General features: G+C 57.4%; 6 protein-coding genes across 6 annotated transcripts; 3 read left to right on the top strand and 3 right to left on the bottom strand.

The window, feature by feature from the left end:
• Nucleotides 1-1,108: 1,108 nt before the first annotated feature.
• Nucleotides 1,109-2,158, top strand: SPSK_04421 (fatty-acid amide hydrolase; the record flags this gene model as incomplete). The annotated part of the gene is made up of 1 exon (XM_016731228.1): nt 1,109-2,158. One exon carries the CDS (start codon nt 1,109-1,111, stop codon nt 2,156-2,158), a length of 1,050 nt encoding a protein of 349 aa, XP_016586093.1.
• Nucleotides 2,159-3,242: 1,084 nt separating this feature from the next.
• Nucleotides 3,243-3,650, bottom strand: SPSK_04653 (uncharacterized protein; the record flags this gene model as incomplete). The annotated part of the gene is made up of 1 exon (XM_016731453.1): nt 3,243-3,650. One exon carries the CDS (start codon nt 3,648-3,650, stop codon nt 3,243-3,245), a length of 408 nt encoding a protein of 135 aa, XP_016586092.1.
• A 443-nt stretch (nt 3,651-4,093) lies between these two features.
• On the top strand, nt 4,094-5,685 carry SPSK_04222 (uncharacterized protein; the record flags this gene model as incomplete). Its single annotated transcript, XM_016731033.1, has 4 exons — nt 4,094-4,129; nt 4,292-4,361; nt 4,435-5,274; nt 5,351-5,685. 4 exons carry the CDS (start codon nt 4,094-4,096, stop codon nt 5,683-5,685), a joined length of 1,281 nt encoding a protein of 426 aa, XP_016586091.1.
• Nucleotides 5,686-6,322: 637 nt separating this feature from the next.
• On the bottom strand, nt 6,323-8,161 carry SPSK_04134 (tRNA (guanine-N(7)-)-methyltransferase subunit TRM82; the record flags this gene model as incomplete). Its single annotated transcript, XM_016730945.1, has 3 exons — nt 6,323-6,686; nt 6,760-7,737; nt 7,776-8,161. 3 exons carry the CDS (start codon nt 8,159-8,161, stop codon nt 6,323-6,325), a joined length of 1,728 nt encoding a protein of 575 aa, XP_016586090.1.
• A 473-nt stretch (nt 8,162-8,634) lies between these two features.
• On the top strand, nt 8,635-9,594 carry SPSK_04464 (large subunit ribosomal protein LP0; the record flags this gene model as incomplete). Its single annotated transcript, XM_016731270.1, has 1 exon — nt 8,635-9,594. One exon carries the CDS (start codon nt 8,635-8,637, stop codon nt 9,592-9,594), a length of 960 nt encoding a protein of 319 aa, XP_016586089.1.
• A 703-nt stretch (nt 9,595-10,297) lies between these two features.
• On the bottom strand, nt 10,298-14,239 carry SPSK_03887 (DNA mismatch repair protein Msh1; the record flags this gene model as incomplete). The annotated part of the gene is made up of 2 exons (XM_016730702.1): nt 10,298-13,222; nt 13,754-14,239. 2 exons carry the CDS (start codon nt 14,237-14,239, stop codon nt 10,298-10,300), a joined length of 3,411 nt encoding a protein of 1,136 aa, XP_016586088.1.
• Nucleotides 14,240-16,427: the final 2,188 nt, after the last annotated feature.

The following is a 16,427-nucleotide window of genomic DNA, read 5'->3' as shown; positions in this document are numbered from 1 at the left end:
GACGTTGAAAACTTTCTCGTAGATGGCATAATGCTTCTAGCTGTAAGACCGTGATGGGCTATAGGAACTGCTGGCTGGTTGAATGGTGGTCAATTTGTTAGCTGATTCTCGTGATGTTTTGTTGACGGTGCTTGTAGATTTGCACCCAAACAGGGCAAGTGCTATTAATATTGTGGAATACGTCTAATACATTATGTGGGGATCAAACGACACCGTCAAGCCACACCGCGCTGGACCAGCCACATTTGAGTGCCCTGTACGAATTATTTTGGCGCTTTCAGTGGACTGCTGCTTGACTTCGGGGTAGCACTAGCAATAAATTGTATCAGCATCAGCATCAGCAGAATGGATGGACCCACTTTTCAGCGTCAGCAGAAAACGGAGAAGACAGCCAAAGGCACGCCACATTGTAATGCTGATTCGGCGGGATTGCGTGGGGAAATGTCGGTTGCACACTCCCAAGTTGACCTATCTGTCGTCATCCACAAACCAAAAAAGTGCTAGAGTCTGCCGGAGCCTCATATTCACACGCCCGCACGATCTGCCGTTGAAGCTTAAGAACGCCACGTTCCCCGGCTGACGCCAGGATATCCCGCCCTACTGACTCCAAGCAGCCTTTGGCGGCCTGGACAGCACGTGGAAGAAGCAGACCATAAGCAGTGTTTCGTTGTGGTCTTTTGGCATGCAGTCATGTCGCTTTCCCCTTGGCGCCATCACGACCGTTATACATCAGCAAGTGCTGTGGAAGATATGGGCGCTGGCGGCACAGCCTTTCCCAACCACCTTGACCAGGCAACATCACTTTTGTCTGCTGCACTGTCGTTGTCTTCCATCATCACGCTGACAATTCTTTCCATCTTTCATCATCAAAACCTGTCGTCATCATGGTATTATGGTAGGAGACGCTGTCGGAGAAGGAGCGACAAATGTCTATAAAAGAGAGGCGAGCCGTCGAGGTTGTTGATGTCGAAAAGTTTAGATCACCACCCACAACATCACTCGCAACACTCAACTGTCTCTCGACATCTCAACAGTCTGCATCTGCACCCTCGATCACTCGACCCACTACCATAACCCCGTCCCATCACCACTCTCTCAATAATCAACAATGTCTGGCACCGTTGCTACGGCTGACCTCAACAAGCTGGATGTCGGCGCCACTAGCACTGCGACCTCGGACGAGATCGCCGCCCAGCTCCACGAGCACATGGTCGGCAAGACCGTCTTGATTACCGGCGTGTCGCCGTCGGGCCTGGGTGCCGAGGCCGCCCGCATCGTCGCGGCGCACGCGCCCAAGCTGCTGATCCTCGCCTCGCGCTCGCCCGACGCCATCGCCGAGGTCATTGCCAGCCTCAAGGCCGACGCCGGCTTCGACGCCGCCAAGACGGCCATTGAGCCGCTGCCGCTGGACCTCGCCAGCCAGCCGTCGGTCCGCGCCGCCGTCGCCGATCTGACGGCGAGACACCCGGACCTGGCCCTCGACGTTCTCATCAACAACGCCGGCATCATGATGCTGCAGACGTACCAGGGCGTGCCCGACGCCGCCGGCAAGCTCGTCGAGAAGCAGTTTGCCACCAACCACCTTGGCCCCTTCCTCCTGACCAACCTGCTGGTCCCCGCCCTGCGCCGCTCGACGGCCGCCGGCGGTGCGCGCGTCGTGTCCGTCATGTCGGGCGGGTACCTCGGCTCGCCCGTCAAGGCGCTCGACGACCCCAGCGTCCTCGACGACACCCCGGCCAACCGCGCGGCCTACGACGCCTTTGTCGCCTATGCCCAGTCCAAGACGGCCGGCATGCTCTTGACCGTCGGTCTCGCCCAGAAGCTGGCCGGCAAGGGCGTCGAGGCCTTCTCGGTCAATCCTGGTGCCGTTGGCACCACGGGCCTGGGCCGCTACGTGCCCGAGGCGGTGCAGAAGTCGCTGGGCTGGCTGCTCGAGGACGGCTCGCTCAACCCGGCGGCGCCCTTTATCTCGGCGGCCCAGAGCGTGGCCAGCTACGTCACGGCGGCGTACGACCCCGCGCTCGCCGGCCAGAGTGGCGCGACCATCTCGTCGTCGGCCGTGGACACGGGCATCCTGGACTACGCCAAGAACCCCGAGCTGGCGGCGCGTCTGTGGACGCTGAGCGAGACTCTGGTTGGTGAGACGTTTGACTACTAGCTGCGTGGAGGAGTCGAAGTCGACGGCGTCGCTGATGGCCGATGGTGTTGGACGATTGCTGACAAGCTGAGGTGTATGAGTTGACGATCGATTTTTGCCCGCCTGATAATTATTCACAACCTTGTAGACTGTTTGTACTTTTTTGATTTGCACTGACTGACTCTACGCTAATAAATTGTGCTTGATATTATATTCAATAATATTATATTCAATAATATTATATTCAATAATATTATATTCAATAATATTATATTCAATATTGACAAAACATCGTGAACCGTGTCTGTAATCATGCCTTTAACAGCCTTAAGCACAGCCTTGCATGTGACGTAGAGGTACTCTTGCCGCACCGACAATAGCTGGCAAAAATGATGCGAATATGTACCTCTACTTCAACGCGTGTAAGTCAGTAATGTACTAGTACGAATGTTACCGCATATATAGGTAGATGACATAGGTACCTCTACTTCATGCCGCCTCTGCTAGCGCGCTTCCCAACCACTCCAGGAGCTTCCATTGCTTTCCATCGGCGGGGCTGGGGCGCCACTTTTTGACGCTGCATGGAACACCGCTTTCCACTACGACACTCCCTCGGAAGAGTTTTAGGCTCTCTTTTTCACTGTTTTAGCGCATTCAGGGACTTTTGGGCCGCTCGCTCTGGCCGCAGCCGACCATTCAGAGCCTATCTTGAGACTTCTAGTTTTTTCTTTGCCTCACCGCGGCCTCTTTGCCCCTGGCAGAATGCAGAATCCGTCCGATGGACAAAGAAAGCGCACGAAGGCGTCCATGGGAGAAGCGTGTCTTGTCAGTTTGTAGGCGACATTTACAGAGGTAAGACGTATTGGTAGAAAAATACAGCGCTGGTCGGCGTGCAGACACATGAACAACGCCGGAAGGAACGCCCTGCAAATTTCAGCCGTTCTAGCCTCTGACCGCCAGGCTCTCCTTCCTCCTCCGTAACTGCCTGTAACTGCCTGCATCCACGGCTTCCTGCGCCTATCACAGCCCGCGCCTTCCCCAGCAAAACTTTCCGGACGCCCTGCCCAGAACGGCCAACCAACTTCCAACTTCCCAGCACCAGCCCTCAGACAGGACCGAAAACAGAAAACCAAAGAAGAAAAACGAATACTCCAGCAAAACCAGCCCGTCGTGTTCCCTTTTCCTCCTCGACCAGGCCTCCTTTTCTCTCCGTGCTTCTTTTGTCGTCCTCCTCTCCGCCCTCTGCGACCTTTGCACATCGTCCTCGAGCTCTTCGACACTTTGGCGTCGCAACTATCACCAAGTGAGTCTTTTGCTCTTTGAGCACTTTGTGCTTCTTTCTGCGTCTTCCCGTCTTTGCCCTCAGCCTCTGCCCTCGTCTGCCGTCCGCCCTCCGTCTCTGCTTTGTGTAGAGTGCAGAGTATCGCATTCCAATGCCCAACGCCCCACCGAGAGACACTTCCGGCTTGCGTCTTCTTGCTAGCACATTCTCTGCCTTTCTGGCGCCCTTCATTCACTCCGGCACCCCTCTGGAACTCCTCTGCCTTTGATCTTCTGTTCTGCAGTCATATTTTGTATGGCCGCCAGACCCTTGCTCTCACCCTTCCTCGCCTTCCGTCGTTTACTCCCCTTCTGTCTGTTGCTTGGATAAGCCTCGCGCCTTCGTTTGCCTCTTTCTCTGTTCTTCTCACTCCCTTTTCCTCGCCTCACTAGATTAGATCTCTCGTGTTATCTCTCTCGTCTTATACCACATGCCTCAGTCTTGATCTCGTCTTCCACCTTTCAAGATCCAACAAAACGTGTATCCCGGATACTAACCGACGAATCAGACCTTCCACTCATTGAGATAAAGCGAACATACAGCGACGAGCGATACGACTCTCCTCTCGTTTCGATACCCCTTCTGTCCCGTAATAATATCCCCTTCGGTTTCCGAATCCCACCACATCCGCCACGATGGTTCGCGAGACGAAACTCTACGATGTCCTTGGCGTAAGTTTTGGCCCGCATATGATATGCCAGTGCGCCCGCAACCCAGACACGTTTCGAGGGACTCTATTGTCTTGAGGATTGTCTTGGGGCAGTGGCTGCTGATCTTGCCTCTTTATGGTTTCTGGTCAACCGTGCCTCTTCTCTTACTAACTTCATTGTCAGGTTTCGCCGACAGCCACCGAGCAGGAGCTGAGAAAAGCATACCGTGTCGGCGCCCTTAAGCACCATCCTGGTATGTCATCTCATGGATTATACTTGTTAAACTATGCGCTTGTCCAGAACGCTTGACTAACGTCCCCATTCAGACAAGAACGCACACAACCCGGCTGCCGAGGAGAAGTTCAAGGAAATCTCCCACGCCTACGAGATTCTGTCCGACGCAAATAAGCGCCAGGTCTACGACCAGTACGGCGAGGCCGGCCTCGAGGGTGGTGCTGGCGGCGGCGGTGGCATGGCCGCCGAGGACCTGTTTGCCCAGTTCTTCGGCGGCCAGGGCTTCGGCGGCGGCCTCGGCGGCATGTTTGGCGGCGGCGGCGGCGGCATGCAGTCGCGCGGCCCGCCAAAGGCCCGCACCATCCACCACACGCACAAGGTCTCCCTGGAAGACATCTACCGCGGCAAGGTCTCTAAGTTGGCCCTGCAGCGGTCGGTGATCTGCCCCAAGTGCGAGGGCCGCGGCGGCAAGGAGGGCGCCGTGCGCGTCTGCCCGGGCTGCGACGGCCACGGCATGAAGACCATGATGCGCCAGATGGGCCCCATGATCCAGCGCTTCCAGACGGCCTGCCCCGACTGCAACGGCGAGGGCGAGATCATCAAGGACAAGGACCGGTGCAAGAACTGCAACGGCAAGAAGACGGTCGTCGACCGCAAGGTCCTGCACGTGCACGTCGACCGTGGCGTCAAGAGCGGCACGCGCGTCGACTTCCGCGGCGAGGGCGACCAGGCCCCCGGCATCCAGGCCGGCGACGTGGTCTTTGAGATTGAGCAGAAGCCGCACGCGCGCTTCACCCGCCGCGACGACGACCTGCTGTACAACTGCGACATTGAGCTCGTCACGGCCCTGGCTGGCGGCACCATCTACATTGAGCACCTCGACGACCGGTGGCTGTCCGTCGACATTCTGCCCGGCGAGGCCATTTCACCAAGTATGTCCAGACCCATACCCCCCTCCCTAGTTTACGTGCATGCGTAGTGCCGCCCCATACTAACCAACCGACTTAGACGCTGTCCGCATGGTCCGTGGCCAGGGTATGCCCACGTACCGCCACCACGATTTCGGCAACTTGTACATCAAGTTCAACGTCAAGTTCCCCGAGAAGAACTGGACCGAGGACCCAGCCGCCTTCGAGGCCCTCCGCAGCCTGCTGCCCTCGCCCGCTGTCGAGAACGTCCCACCGACCGACGCTATGACCGAGGCCGCCGATCTCGAGGACGTCGACCCCACCGCCGGCGGCGGCGCGCGCGGCTTTGCGGGTGCCGGCAACCCCAACGCCATGTCCGACGACGAGGACGATGGCCACCCGCAGGCCGAGCGCGTGCAGTGCGCGTCTCAGTAAGCGACGGTGAGAGCGCCTGAGCGCGTGCGTCGATTCTGGCCGATTGCTGCTGTTCACGAACTGCGCCGAAAAATATATGAAAACCAAAGAAAACGAAAATATAGCATGGATGATGATGACTTTAAGAGAACGACAGATGGTGCATTTTCTTGGAGCATGGGGCTGGAGTGTGACAGAATGGGCGGTGTACAATGGGGTGAATGAAATGTGCGTGTGGCGTGTGGTTGCCACGCCATGATATCATGATGTGGGAACCGGAGAAGGACGAGAACAAGGCCAAGGGTCGCGGTCCGTGGACCGGTACGACTTATACTCTTTGCGTTTTTGCCGTTCTATTACGTTGTGTTGTCTCTTGTTGTCCCCATTCATTTTCTGACTTTCCCGTTTATCTTCTTCGCCCTTTTCTTTATAGTTTGCTCTCTTTTTTGGCGTTTAAGAGGATTCCATAGACGGCATTTGTTTTTACACCCGTTTTACAATGATTTAGGCTTGCAACCATATTATACTTTACACGGTTCTTTCAACGAACTGCGCTGTGATGCTCGCTCATGCCTTCCTATGATAAGTCTATCGTAAAGCGAAATGCTAGATAATGCCCCAAACCTGATTGGTATGACGAATGCTGCAGCACTTCCAACTACTCCTCGTTCTCGTTGTCCTTGCGCAGGCTTTCGTTGCTGTGCAGCAGCAACTTCCGCAAGACAGCATGGTCGAGCGTGGCCGAGTCCGGGTCGTGTTCAACCGTTGGCGGCGGCAGCGCGGCAAATGGCGACGTCTCGGCCACCGTCCAGCCCTCTTTTGTGCTCATGAGCGATAGCAGGGGTGTGGCTGTCACGGCATCCTCCTCAGCCGGTGCGGCTGCCACGACCAGCCGACGGGTTTCGCCGTCACCGACCTCGGCCACGTCCAGCGGCAGCTGTCCTTCTGGCAGCTGCACCGTCTGTGTGTGCGCCAGCGTGGCGCCGTCGGCCGCCAACCGAAAGAAGAAGAGGGCGGGGATTCTGTGTTGTTAGTGCATGCACCAAAGTCAAATACAAAACGGATGATGGCTGCCAGGGGTGAAGCTTAACGTACCGTTCGCAAATGGCCACGAGAAAGGCGTCCGCGGCATCGTCGTCCGTCATGGCATCGGGACCCCCCGCTCCGGACCCCAACGCGTACAGCCCGGACAGGGCCACCTTGGCCTCGGCACCCGACACGCTCGCCACGCTCGCCACCGCCGCCGCCAGGTCGGCCGTGCCCACCAGCCGGCCCTCGGGCCAGAAGTTCCACACGCGCAGCTCGCCGTCGCCGCCGCCCGACACGAGCCGATCGGGCCGGCTGGAGGGGATGCACAGCCGGCTCACAAACGACGTGTGGCCCAGACAAAACGTCTCAATCACGTGGGTTTGGCTCGTGGCCGCGGTCGGCCCAACCACGCCGCGCGTCACGCGGATGTGCTCGTCGCGGTCAGCCGTCAGGATGAGGGGACGCCGGACGTGCTGGATACGCGGGCCGCCCTGTGTCGGTCGCTCACCCTCTCGGAAACCTGCGCCCACCGCCACGGCCGTCAGCATGGACACGTGGCCCAGCAGCAGCTGGTACTCGCTGGCGCTGGCCTCGGCATCCTTCTTCAGCGGGTCGAGCCCCTGCTGGATGAGCAGCTCCTTTTGGCGGCGCTGGTTCTCGAGGGCCTGGCGGTTGCCCTTGGTGTGCACGGTGAATTTGTTGGCCTCGAGGCGCCGAGGCGCGACAATGGCCTCTTGTGCCGCCTCTTGTGCCGCCTTTTGCTCGGCCGCCTCTTGTTTCTTCGCCGCCCGTTCGGCTGCTGCCACTTCAGCCTCCGTCTTCTCCACCTCGATCAGGGGCAGCGCATAGACATCGCCAAACTTGTCGCCCGACAAAATCGTCTGGTTGTCGGCCGTAAATGCCACGGCCGAGGGGCGCTTGGGCATAACTCGTGCGCTGAGTTGCGTCAGATGGCCCTGCAGGTCGTGTGCCAGCACGCGCAGCGTCTTGTCATGGCCCATCATGACGACGAGATGACGGCCATCAGCGGTGGCCTCGAGGATGCTGACGACCGGCAGGTCAGCTGTGCGCAGGGCTGCCACTTTTGGGGTTTGGCCGAGTTGGCGGGTGCCTGCTTGGACTTGGACTTGCTCTTCTTCTTTTTTGGGTTCGCATTGGCGTTGCCGTTGGCACTGGTTTGTTGTGGTTGTTGCTCCTGGCTCTTTGTGTTGTCCTTGGCCTCCGTCTCATCTAGCCGTCTCCGTTTTGACGGGGGTACATCATCGCCACCCCCAATCTCACCAGTATCTTCTTCTGGCGGACGTACACCCTCATCCTCGTGTTTCTCCTCCTCCTTGCTTGCTGACCGTGGCACTCGCCATGCAGCAATATGTGAACCATCTGTGATGTTGAAGGTGTGGATGCTGGCGCCCCGGGCGGCGACCAGGATGCTGCCGCACACCCTGAGGCGGTGGAATGGAACGGCCATGTCGGCAGATCTTGGCAAGTTATCAACGGTGAAACTTGACAAGATGCCGCCGAGATCTGGCAAACTTGTGCGACTTCGTCGTGTATAAGTGCTTTCGTGAAAATTGCGAGCCTCACAGAGCTACTGGCAGGGCCCACATTTAAAAGGTCCACGTGAAATACCATGTGACTAGTTCAAAAGATGACATAATACAATGCACTAACCCTATCTGGAAGCTAGCAAGCCCTACATAGAAATCCCACAGGAAAAATATTACTAGCGCCGACCGATAATTTTTTCCGCAGCAGCTTGGGACTGCAGGCGCAGGCTGGGGGGGTGGAATACCATCTCGAGAAGGCGCGGCTGGCGTCCTGAAAAAAATCTTGGAAAGCTTCATCATCACCACTTTCCACCACCACCGACCCTCCGTCCCCTTCCACGAACAATACATTTCATTTGCCCTTAAACATCCTGCCTTCGTAACAAAAGAAGATATGGGGGGCAAATCGGCAAACAAGGCTGGCTACTTCGACAAGCTCAAGGGCTTGCTCGAGACGTACCAGTCCATCTTCATCGTCAGCGTCGACAATGTCAGCTCGCAGCAGATGCACGAGATCCGCCAGTCGCTCCGCGGCGAGGGCGTGGTCCTGATGGGCAAGAACACCATGGTGCGCCGTGCCCTCAAGACCTTTGTCAACGACACCCCCGAGTACGAGCGCCTGCTGCCCTTCGTCAAGGGCAACATCGGCTTCGTCTTCACCAACGGCGACCTCAAGACCATCCGCGACAAGATCCTCGTCAACAAGGTCGCGGCCCCTGCCCGTGCCGGCGCCATCGCTCCGGTCGATGTGTGGGTCCCCGCCGGCAACACCGGCATGGAGCCTGGCAAGACCTCCTTCTTCCAGGCCCTCGGTGTCCCCACCAAGATTGCCCGTGGTACCATTGAGATCACCACGGACCTCAAGCTCGTCGAGAGCGGCAACAAGGTCGGCCCCTCCGAGGCCACCCTGCTGAACATGCTCAACATCTCGCCCTTCACCTACGGCATGGGCATTGCCCAGGTCTACGACCAGGGCAACACCTTCTCCCCCGACGTCCTCGACATTGGTGAGGAGCAGCTGCTCGGCGCCTTCTCGTCGGCCATCACCACGATTGCCTGCGTCTCGCTTGCCATCAACTTCCCCACCCTGCCCTCTGTCCTGCACTCGCTGGTCAACTCGTACAAGAACGTCCTGGCCATTGCCATCGAGACCGAGATCTCGTGGCCCGAGATTGAGCAGCTCAAGGACCGCATCGCCAACCCCGAGGCCTACGCCGCTGCGGCCCCTGTCGCCGCGGCCGAGGAGACCAAGGCGGAGGCTGCTGCCGAGGAGAAGGAGGAGGAGGCCGAGGAGTCCGACTCCGACGGCGGTTTCGGCGGTCTTTTGTATGTCCCCTCCCCCCCTGCTTCGTGACGTCGTGCCGGTTGATCTGTTTGAACCCACTGCTAACCTGTTTCCAGCGACTAAATGCCACACCATCCTCCTGGATTCTGATACTGTCGAGGGTCAGTGTTTCTAGGCGTTGGGCCTTTGTTGTCCACCAACAAAAAAGCTACTTTATATCCCCGAATATAAAAAATCCGAAAATATTGAAACCTCAACCAACTTTTGTTCCCATGGCTCTCTTCTGTGACATTTTGCGTGTATGTGACAGCAGCAGCAAAAACACTTTATTCTCTTCAACCCAATCGGTAAGCGCATTTATCTTCCTCCCGTTATTCCCCTCTTTTATCATATCCTGCCACGGCCGTACCGGGGAGCTCTGTCGAGGATTAGAACCAAAACAACATTCAACGAGCTTTTTAACCCTGAAGTCTTACTTCTGAAGACACCCATCACTTTTATGAGACACGTAACATGCTCCTCGGGTGCTGTTGGTTGATGGATATTCTGTTTTTGAAACAAAAAATGATTTGCCATGTATATCTACACCTCGAAGGTATCAAATGACTAACATTTGGAATAGAACAGGACACTCAATGCGTGCACGACTTTCATCATCCAACAAATGTAAATGCGTAACCAAACCCCAACTCAAATCAGTCATGCCGTAGCCCATACATGAGCCTCTATTGATTTTACCTTCCTGTCCGTAAATCCCATTCCTTTATTCATCCTACGACCCCTGTGCAGGCACACCGCTCTTGGCCAGCACACGCTGTGCGATCTGGATCGCCTGATCTGGCAGCCCGGCCAGACGTGCCACCTTGAGCGCGTGGCTCTGCCGGTTGATGCCCTTGCGCAGCCGGTGCACGTAGACGAACCCCCCCGCACCGTCCTCTTCCACGTCTGTGCAGTACAGCTCGACGGGGAACGAGCATGGCATGGCCGTGTCTGCGTTGGCGTCTGCGTTGGCGTCTGCGGCGGTAGCGGCGATGCCGTCCGCGGCCGCCAGGTCGGCCAGCCCGTGGAAATGCGTCGCGAACAAGCCCCGGCACTTGTTGACGTGCACCAGGTGGTGCAGCGCCGCATAGGCCACGGCGGTGCCGTCCTCGGGCGTCGTGCCGCGGCCGATCTCATCCATGATGACAAAGCTGCGCGGCGTGGCCTGGCGCAGAATGTGCGCGGTCTCGAGCATCTCGACCATGAATGTGCTCTGGTCGCGGAACAGGTTGTCGGCCGAGCCGACACGACTAAAGAGAGCATCCACGAGGCCGAGGTCGGCGTAGTCCGCCGGCACGTAGCAGCCGATCTGCGCGAGAATGGTGATGAGGGCGTTTTGCCGGAGGAACGTCGACTTGCCGGCCATGTTGGGCCCCGTGATGAGCCAGATGCGCGAGGCACCGCCTTCGGCCCCGTCGCCCAGCATGAGATCGTTCCGTGTAAATGTGCGACCTTGCTCCGTCAGGCCACCCTCGACGGTGGCGTGGCGGCCGCCGACAATGGCCGTGGACGTGCCGCGGTGCAGGCACGGGCGGCAGAGGTTCTGCTCGAGGGCGAGCCGCGCAAATGAGGTGGCAATGTCGAGCTCGTCGAGGACAGCGGCATTGCGGCGCAGGGGCACGAGACTCCGTACGACGGCCGCGCGCAGATCATGGAAGACGCGCTGCTCTTCAGCACGGATGTGGAAGCGTACTTGGTCGAGCTTCTGGCCCAGCGACGTCCACTCGGGCACATGCAACGACCGCGTCGTGCGGCTTGATGAGATGGTCGTGGGCCCGTCCTCCTCCTTCTTGGGCCGTCCACGTTTGGCGTCGCGGCCGCGAACGTGACAGATGTGGCCCAAGCCGGGTGTCCACTTGAGGACCAGACTGGGCGCCTCAAGACGTGTGCGCAGCTCGTCCGTCAGGGTTTCGCGGTCGCGCGTGAGGTCGGCGAGCTGTGCATGGAGCATCTTTAAACTCTTACTAGCAGACGGCTTCATCACCCACGCCTCGTTGTCCTCGCCGTAGTAATCGCGGATGGACGCGTTCTTATTCCGTCTCGTTGTGGCCGTGGCTTTTGTTCCACTTAATGCTGCCTCGGAAGCTGCGGCTGCTGCGGCGGCTGCTTTGGCATCCTTGCCCTTGCGCCGCAAAACGGACCCGTCTTCTTGCAGAGAGCCCTCCGCTTGGACGACCTCCTCAGCCAGAGACATCATGGCGTCAGCCTCGTTCTCGTCCATTTCATGCTGGTGAATAAGGCCCTCTTCGTCAACCGAGTCGCGGATGCGTCTGGCAATCGCTAGCGGCCGCTCGAGCTGGATGCGCCCGGCAATGGCCTCGAGGCTCTCTTCCGTCTCTTCATCGACGGCGTCCTTGTGGATGCGCTGCGCGTGCCGCAGCAGGCCGACAATGTCGTCCGTGGCCGTAATGGTCTTGGCCAGATCGAGGAGATCGTCCGGGTCGCCGCGGCCGAGGGCAAACTTTTGGACGAGGCGGTGCGAGTCGTGGCTGCGGCGGAGCAGCTGCGTGATGCCGTCGCGGAGGTCTTCGTCCTGGACGAAGCGCGACACGAGAGTCTGTCGTGCTACGATGACATCCAAAGAAGTAGAGGGGGCACTGAGCCACTCGTTGAGAAGACGGGCGCCGCTCTTTGTCACCGTCCGGCGAATGGCATGCAGCAGGCTGCCGCGGAAGAAGCCGTCACGCACAGTCTGCTTGATCTCGAGAGAGCGCATACTGTTCTTATCAATGGTCATGACCTGCATGCCCTCATAGCGCACGGGCGGCTGCAGCTTCATGGACAAGCCTTGCAACCGGTCTTTGACATAGTGCAGCAACAAACTGCCGGCAGAAATTTCATCGCCCGTCAAGTCCTTTGCGGTCTGAGCCGAGATCTCCGACTCCAGCACCGGCTTCCATTCCGACAGCAGTGCAGACCGGTCATGGCTAGCTTCGCTTCCGGCTTCTTCAGCCGCTATTGGCGGTGCCGAGGCATACGTGATCAACTGCTGCTGCTGCTGAGTGCGGTCCTCGTCTATAATTGAAAATAGCGGGTGGACTGGACTCCCACTCCCACTGTCACTGTCACTGTGACCATGACGCCGCAGCAGCTGTAGCCTCTCGTCCAAAACAATCTCCCGGGGTGCTACACGTGACAGGGCCGAACTCAGGGCAGCCAGGTTCGTAGGTTGGGTATAAAAGTGGCCGGTCGAGAGGTCCAACCAGGCCAAGCCAAGGGCCACGGACGACAAACTGGGCGATGCAGACGCTAGGGGCGCAGCCGTCAGGGTCCCCTGTGACAGGAGGGAGAGTGGAGATTGGGCTGCAGACGGGGCTGACAAAGTGGCATCACCGTCGTACGGCCGGACACTCGTACCAGTACGGACATTGACAGGAGCACCTGCACCAGCATCAGCACTAATGCTGGCACTGACACTATCCACCGCATCGACGTGGATGGCCATCACATAGTTGTTTGTGTAGGGGTCCATAAAATTCTCATCGATGAGCGTGCCCGGCGTGACAATTCGCGCCACACGGCGGTCATGCATCAGACCGCCCGACTTGACCTTGTCGGCGGCTGAGTTGGGAAACTCCTCGGCTATGGCTACATAGCGGTTGAGGTCGTGGACGAGGACCTTGAGGAAGCGGTCCAGCTGAAAGAAGGGGAAGCCTGCCTGCGGATATGATTAGAGACGGGATGTCAAGGAGACCGCCAACGAAACGAAAATAGAACCAAAGACGCAAAGGATGGTGGGTGTGACATGGAATCAACATCGAATGTTATAACGGAACACTTGATGACAAAAAAACAGTAGCAGAGGGAAAAGGCAAAGACAGTGTGCGCGGGCCGTGGAGAGTGGATATGACAACTATTGGTGGCGATCATATCAGGAAAACCGAACGACAAAATGGAGAAATACGACGAGAAAAGGAGGGTGGTGCGGGACAAAGTAAAAACAGGAGCAAGGCCGCCCAGACAAAGGATGCAATACCAACGCAGCCGGTTGATTGTACATCAGGACAAGGAGTGCCTGCGTGAGATGGATCTCTGCTGTTGGGATTGTCCAGAGCGTTGTAAGACAGGGCAGGATGATACGATACATGATACGAGATGGCCAAAGATGCGAGGGAAAGAGGGCGCAAAAAGAGTGACGAGTTGGGACAAGGCGCAAGAGAAAGTCAGAGGAGGGAGGAGAAAGACATACCATAGGCACAGGGCCTGCGTTTGTCTTCTTGGAGGCCACCTTGATGTTCAGAAGCGGCCCGTATTCTTGCGCATGCTCAAAGTACAGCTCGTAGAAGCCGCCCACGCGGGTCAGCAGCACGCAGTTGGCAAACTTGTGCATGTTGCGGCGGGCCTGCAGAATGACCGTTGGGTACGCAGGGCCACCCGTGTCTGGGCCCGAACTGGGGGTCTCGCTGGACTGGCTGTCCTCGCCGGCATTCGAATTACTAACATTGCTAGCACTGGTGCCACGTTCGTTTGCCCCAATTGGTGCGGCGGGCAAAACGATGCCCTGCGGCAGGTCTTCGAAACGCACGACGGTCCTGGTTTTCTTGCCCCTCGTCTGGCATTGGGGCCTGGGATCGGACTGTAGGGACCCTCGGTAGACAGGAGAAGCAGCAAAACGAGCCGCTGGCGACGCCGACGGTCGTCGTTGTGAGCATAATGATCGAGCTGTTGTCGTCATGGTTTCGGGAATCGCTGCCGTCGAGAAACATATTGCTCTGCAGCGCAGACCGTTTGGAGACAGGCTAGTCGGGTCTGCCTCTCTCCGAGCACAAATAAGGCGCGCATGCTGGCGATGACGTTGCTGGAGCTGCCATGGCCGCTGGTAGATGGAGCACAGCCGCATGCCTCGTGTATCTCATGTGGGCTGGTTGCCTCTCCCAAACGAGTCTGACTATATCCAGATATGAGCTGTGGAGGGAGCCACAAAAGGAGATCAGCGCAGGGCTGGACGTCGGGAGCGAGCGGAGGATGACCCGTGGGTGGGGAGATAAAGCAAGGAGAACATCAAAAAAGACAAAACTAGCAAAGGCGTGGACAAAGTCAACAACGACCGGGACGCTACCTGTCAACACGCGACCTCGGGTCCACAAAACGCCGCAATCAGGGCAGCCCAGACGGTTGTGGCAACAGATTCGGGAAACAAATATTGTCCCGACCGTCCTCGCGGTGATGGACAGGCCAGTGGCACCCACAGCGTGATCTCGCGATGTCAAGATGTACCAAGGTCGCAGTGCGAAGCGCCCAACCGGACAGTCAAAGCTAGCAGCCCATTTAGCTAAAGGGGCAAAGCAAAACGTCCTGGTGCCAACAGACAATCGGTCTGGAGTCGTGCTTCGTGGTGGCCGGGACAATGGGTGCTATTATGGCCGGATGTTTACGTTTTCAACTCGGCATCGTTTGTTTGCCGTAATTTTGGCAGTTCAGCTTCGACGAGGCGCGGCCGAGGCTGGAAGTTGGCGTGTGCCCCCCTGGCGCCTTCCCCCTGGCGCCTTTCTACAGTGCCGGAGACCGTGCATGTTTGGCGCTAGCACGGATGGCAAGAACGACTGCTATTTTTGGGCAAAGAGCACGCCACTCCCAAACAGTGGCCTGTTCACAACGCCCTGCAAGCCAACTTGGACAGACTCGATGTAAACACAAAGGCAGAAAATGGCGAGCGTCCGTTACTCGATATCTGAAGAATCTGTAGATGCACTTTAGGTGCGCGGATCAGAAGGCAGGTGCGACGGACTCGGAGCGTGATAACCAGGGGCTTGGTACGGGGGACGGTTGCACTTTCCTTGTCCGTGAGTTTTGTGTGAACACGGCTTCCCTTTTTGGCAAGAGTTGGCCACAACGGGCACGTGCTTCCACATTCTTCACCAACGTCGACATCGCGACATTTTACGAATGCTGGTGCTCAGTACCACAAACTGCAGCACACGCGTGCTCCTCGGGCGTACTCCTCGGGCTTTATGCTCCGTAACACGCGCGCACAAAACTTCAGACTGTAACAAACACAGCATACGTACCGCCCGCGCGGCTCAACAGACTGTCCTATCCACAACGGAGGCAAAGGGACGTGCAAATCTAGTGACAAATATCAGACGAGAAATCAAATCCATCGAGAAGTAGACCAGGAATGCGTGGCTTCTTAAATGCAGGGTGTGTCAGGTCAGCAAAGAAAGGCGTGTTTTCCATGTGGTATTTAATCTAACGGCTACTAACACGGCCTCAGAACCCACGCGACTCGACGCAAGGGTCTTCCGTTTTCTGAATCTTCAACGTCAGCATGTTTTGCAAATCCGCTGCCTTTGCCCTCGTTCTCGCCTGCCAGCATCCCACATTCCCACATCCCAATTGGGGCGGGTCAGGCTCGTGTTTGTCAGACTTGGCTGGATGAGGCTGGAAGCTCTCGCTCTGCCCATAGACCCCAAACACTGGCATGACACGAACCAAAAGTGGCACCATTTCTTCGCCGACTAGCTCCCGTCGAACCGCTCATTAGTCCGACACACCGGTTCCTAGGCTGTTTTGCTCCCTGTCTACGGAGGAATGTCTCTTCAATGTGATAACTGACAAGACGAATCAAAAAAAAAGCCAGAGTCCCGGAAGACAAATACCCATTAGAGCAGCTCGTGTGCCCTGCAGGGCGCTGTGCATAAGCCAAAGAGGGCTGACATGGCCGCAGGGGAGCATGGGATGGTCAAAAGTATTTTGAGATTCAGACAAAAGCAAGGGCACGCGGCCTTCAGGTACATGGTGTGTGTGCTGATGCACATGAGAGTACAGTATGTATATGAATCTCCTTACATGACAGGGTATATGACACATATCGTACTTTCATTCTTGTCAGTCACTCCCATGTCCCAACCCCAGTGCCTCTT

This window comes from Sporothrix schenckii (assembly GCF_000961545.1).
Source record: "Sporothrix schenckii 1099-18 chromosome Unknown Cont47, whole genome shotgun sequence".
NCBI lineage: Eukaryota > Fungi > Ascomycota > Sordariomycetes > Ophiostomatales > Ophiostomataceae > Sporothrix > Sporothrix schenckii.
Note: the sequence above shows the minus strand (reverse complement) of the source record. Positions and strands in the feature narration are given on the sequence as shown.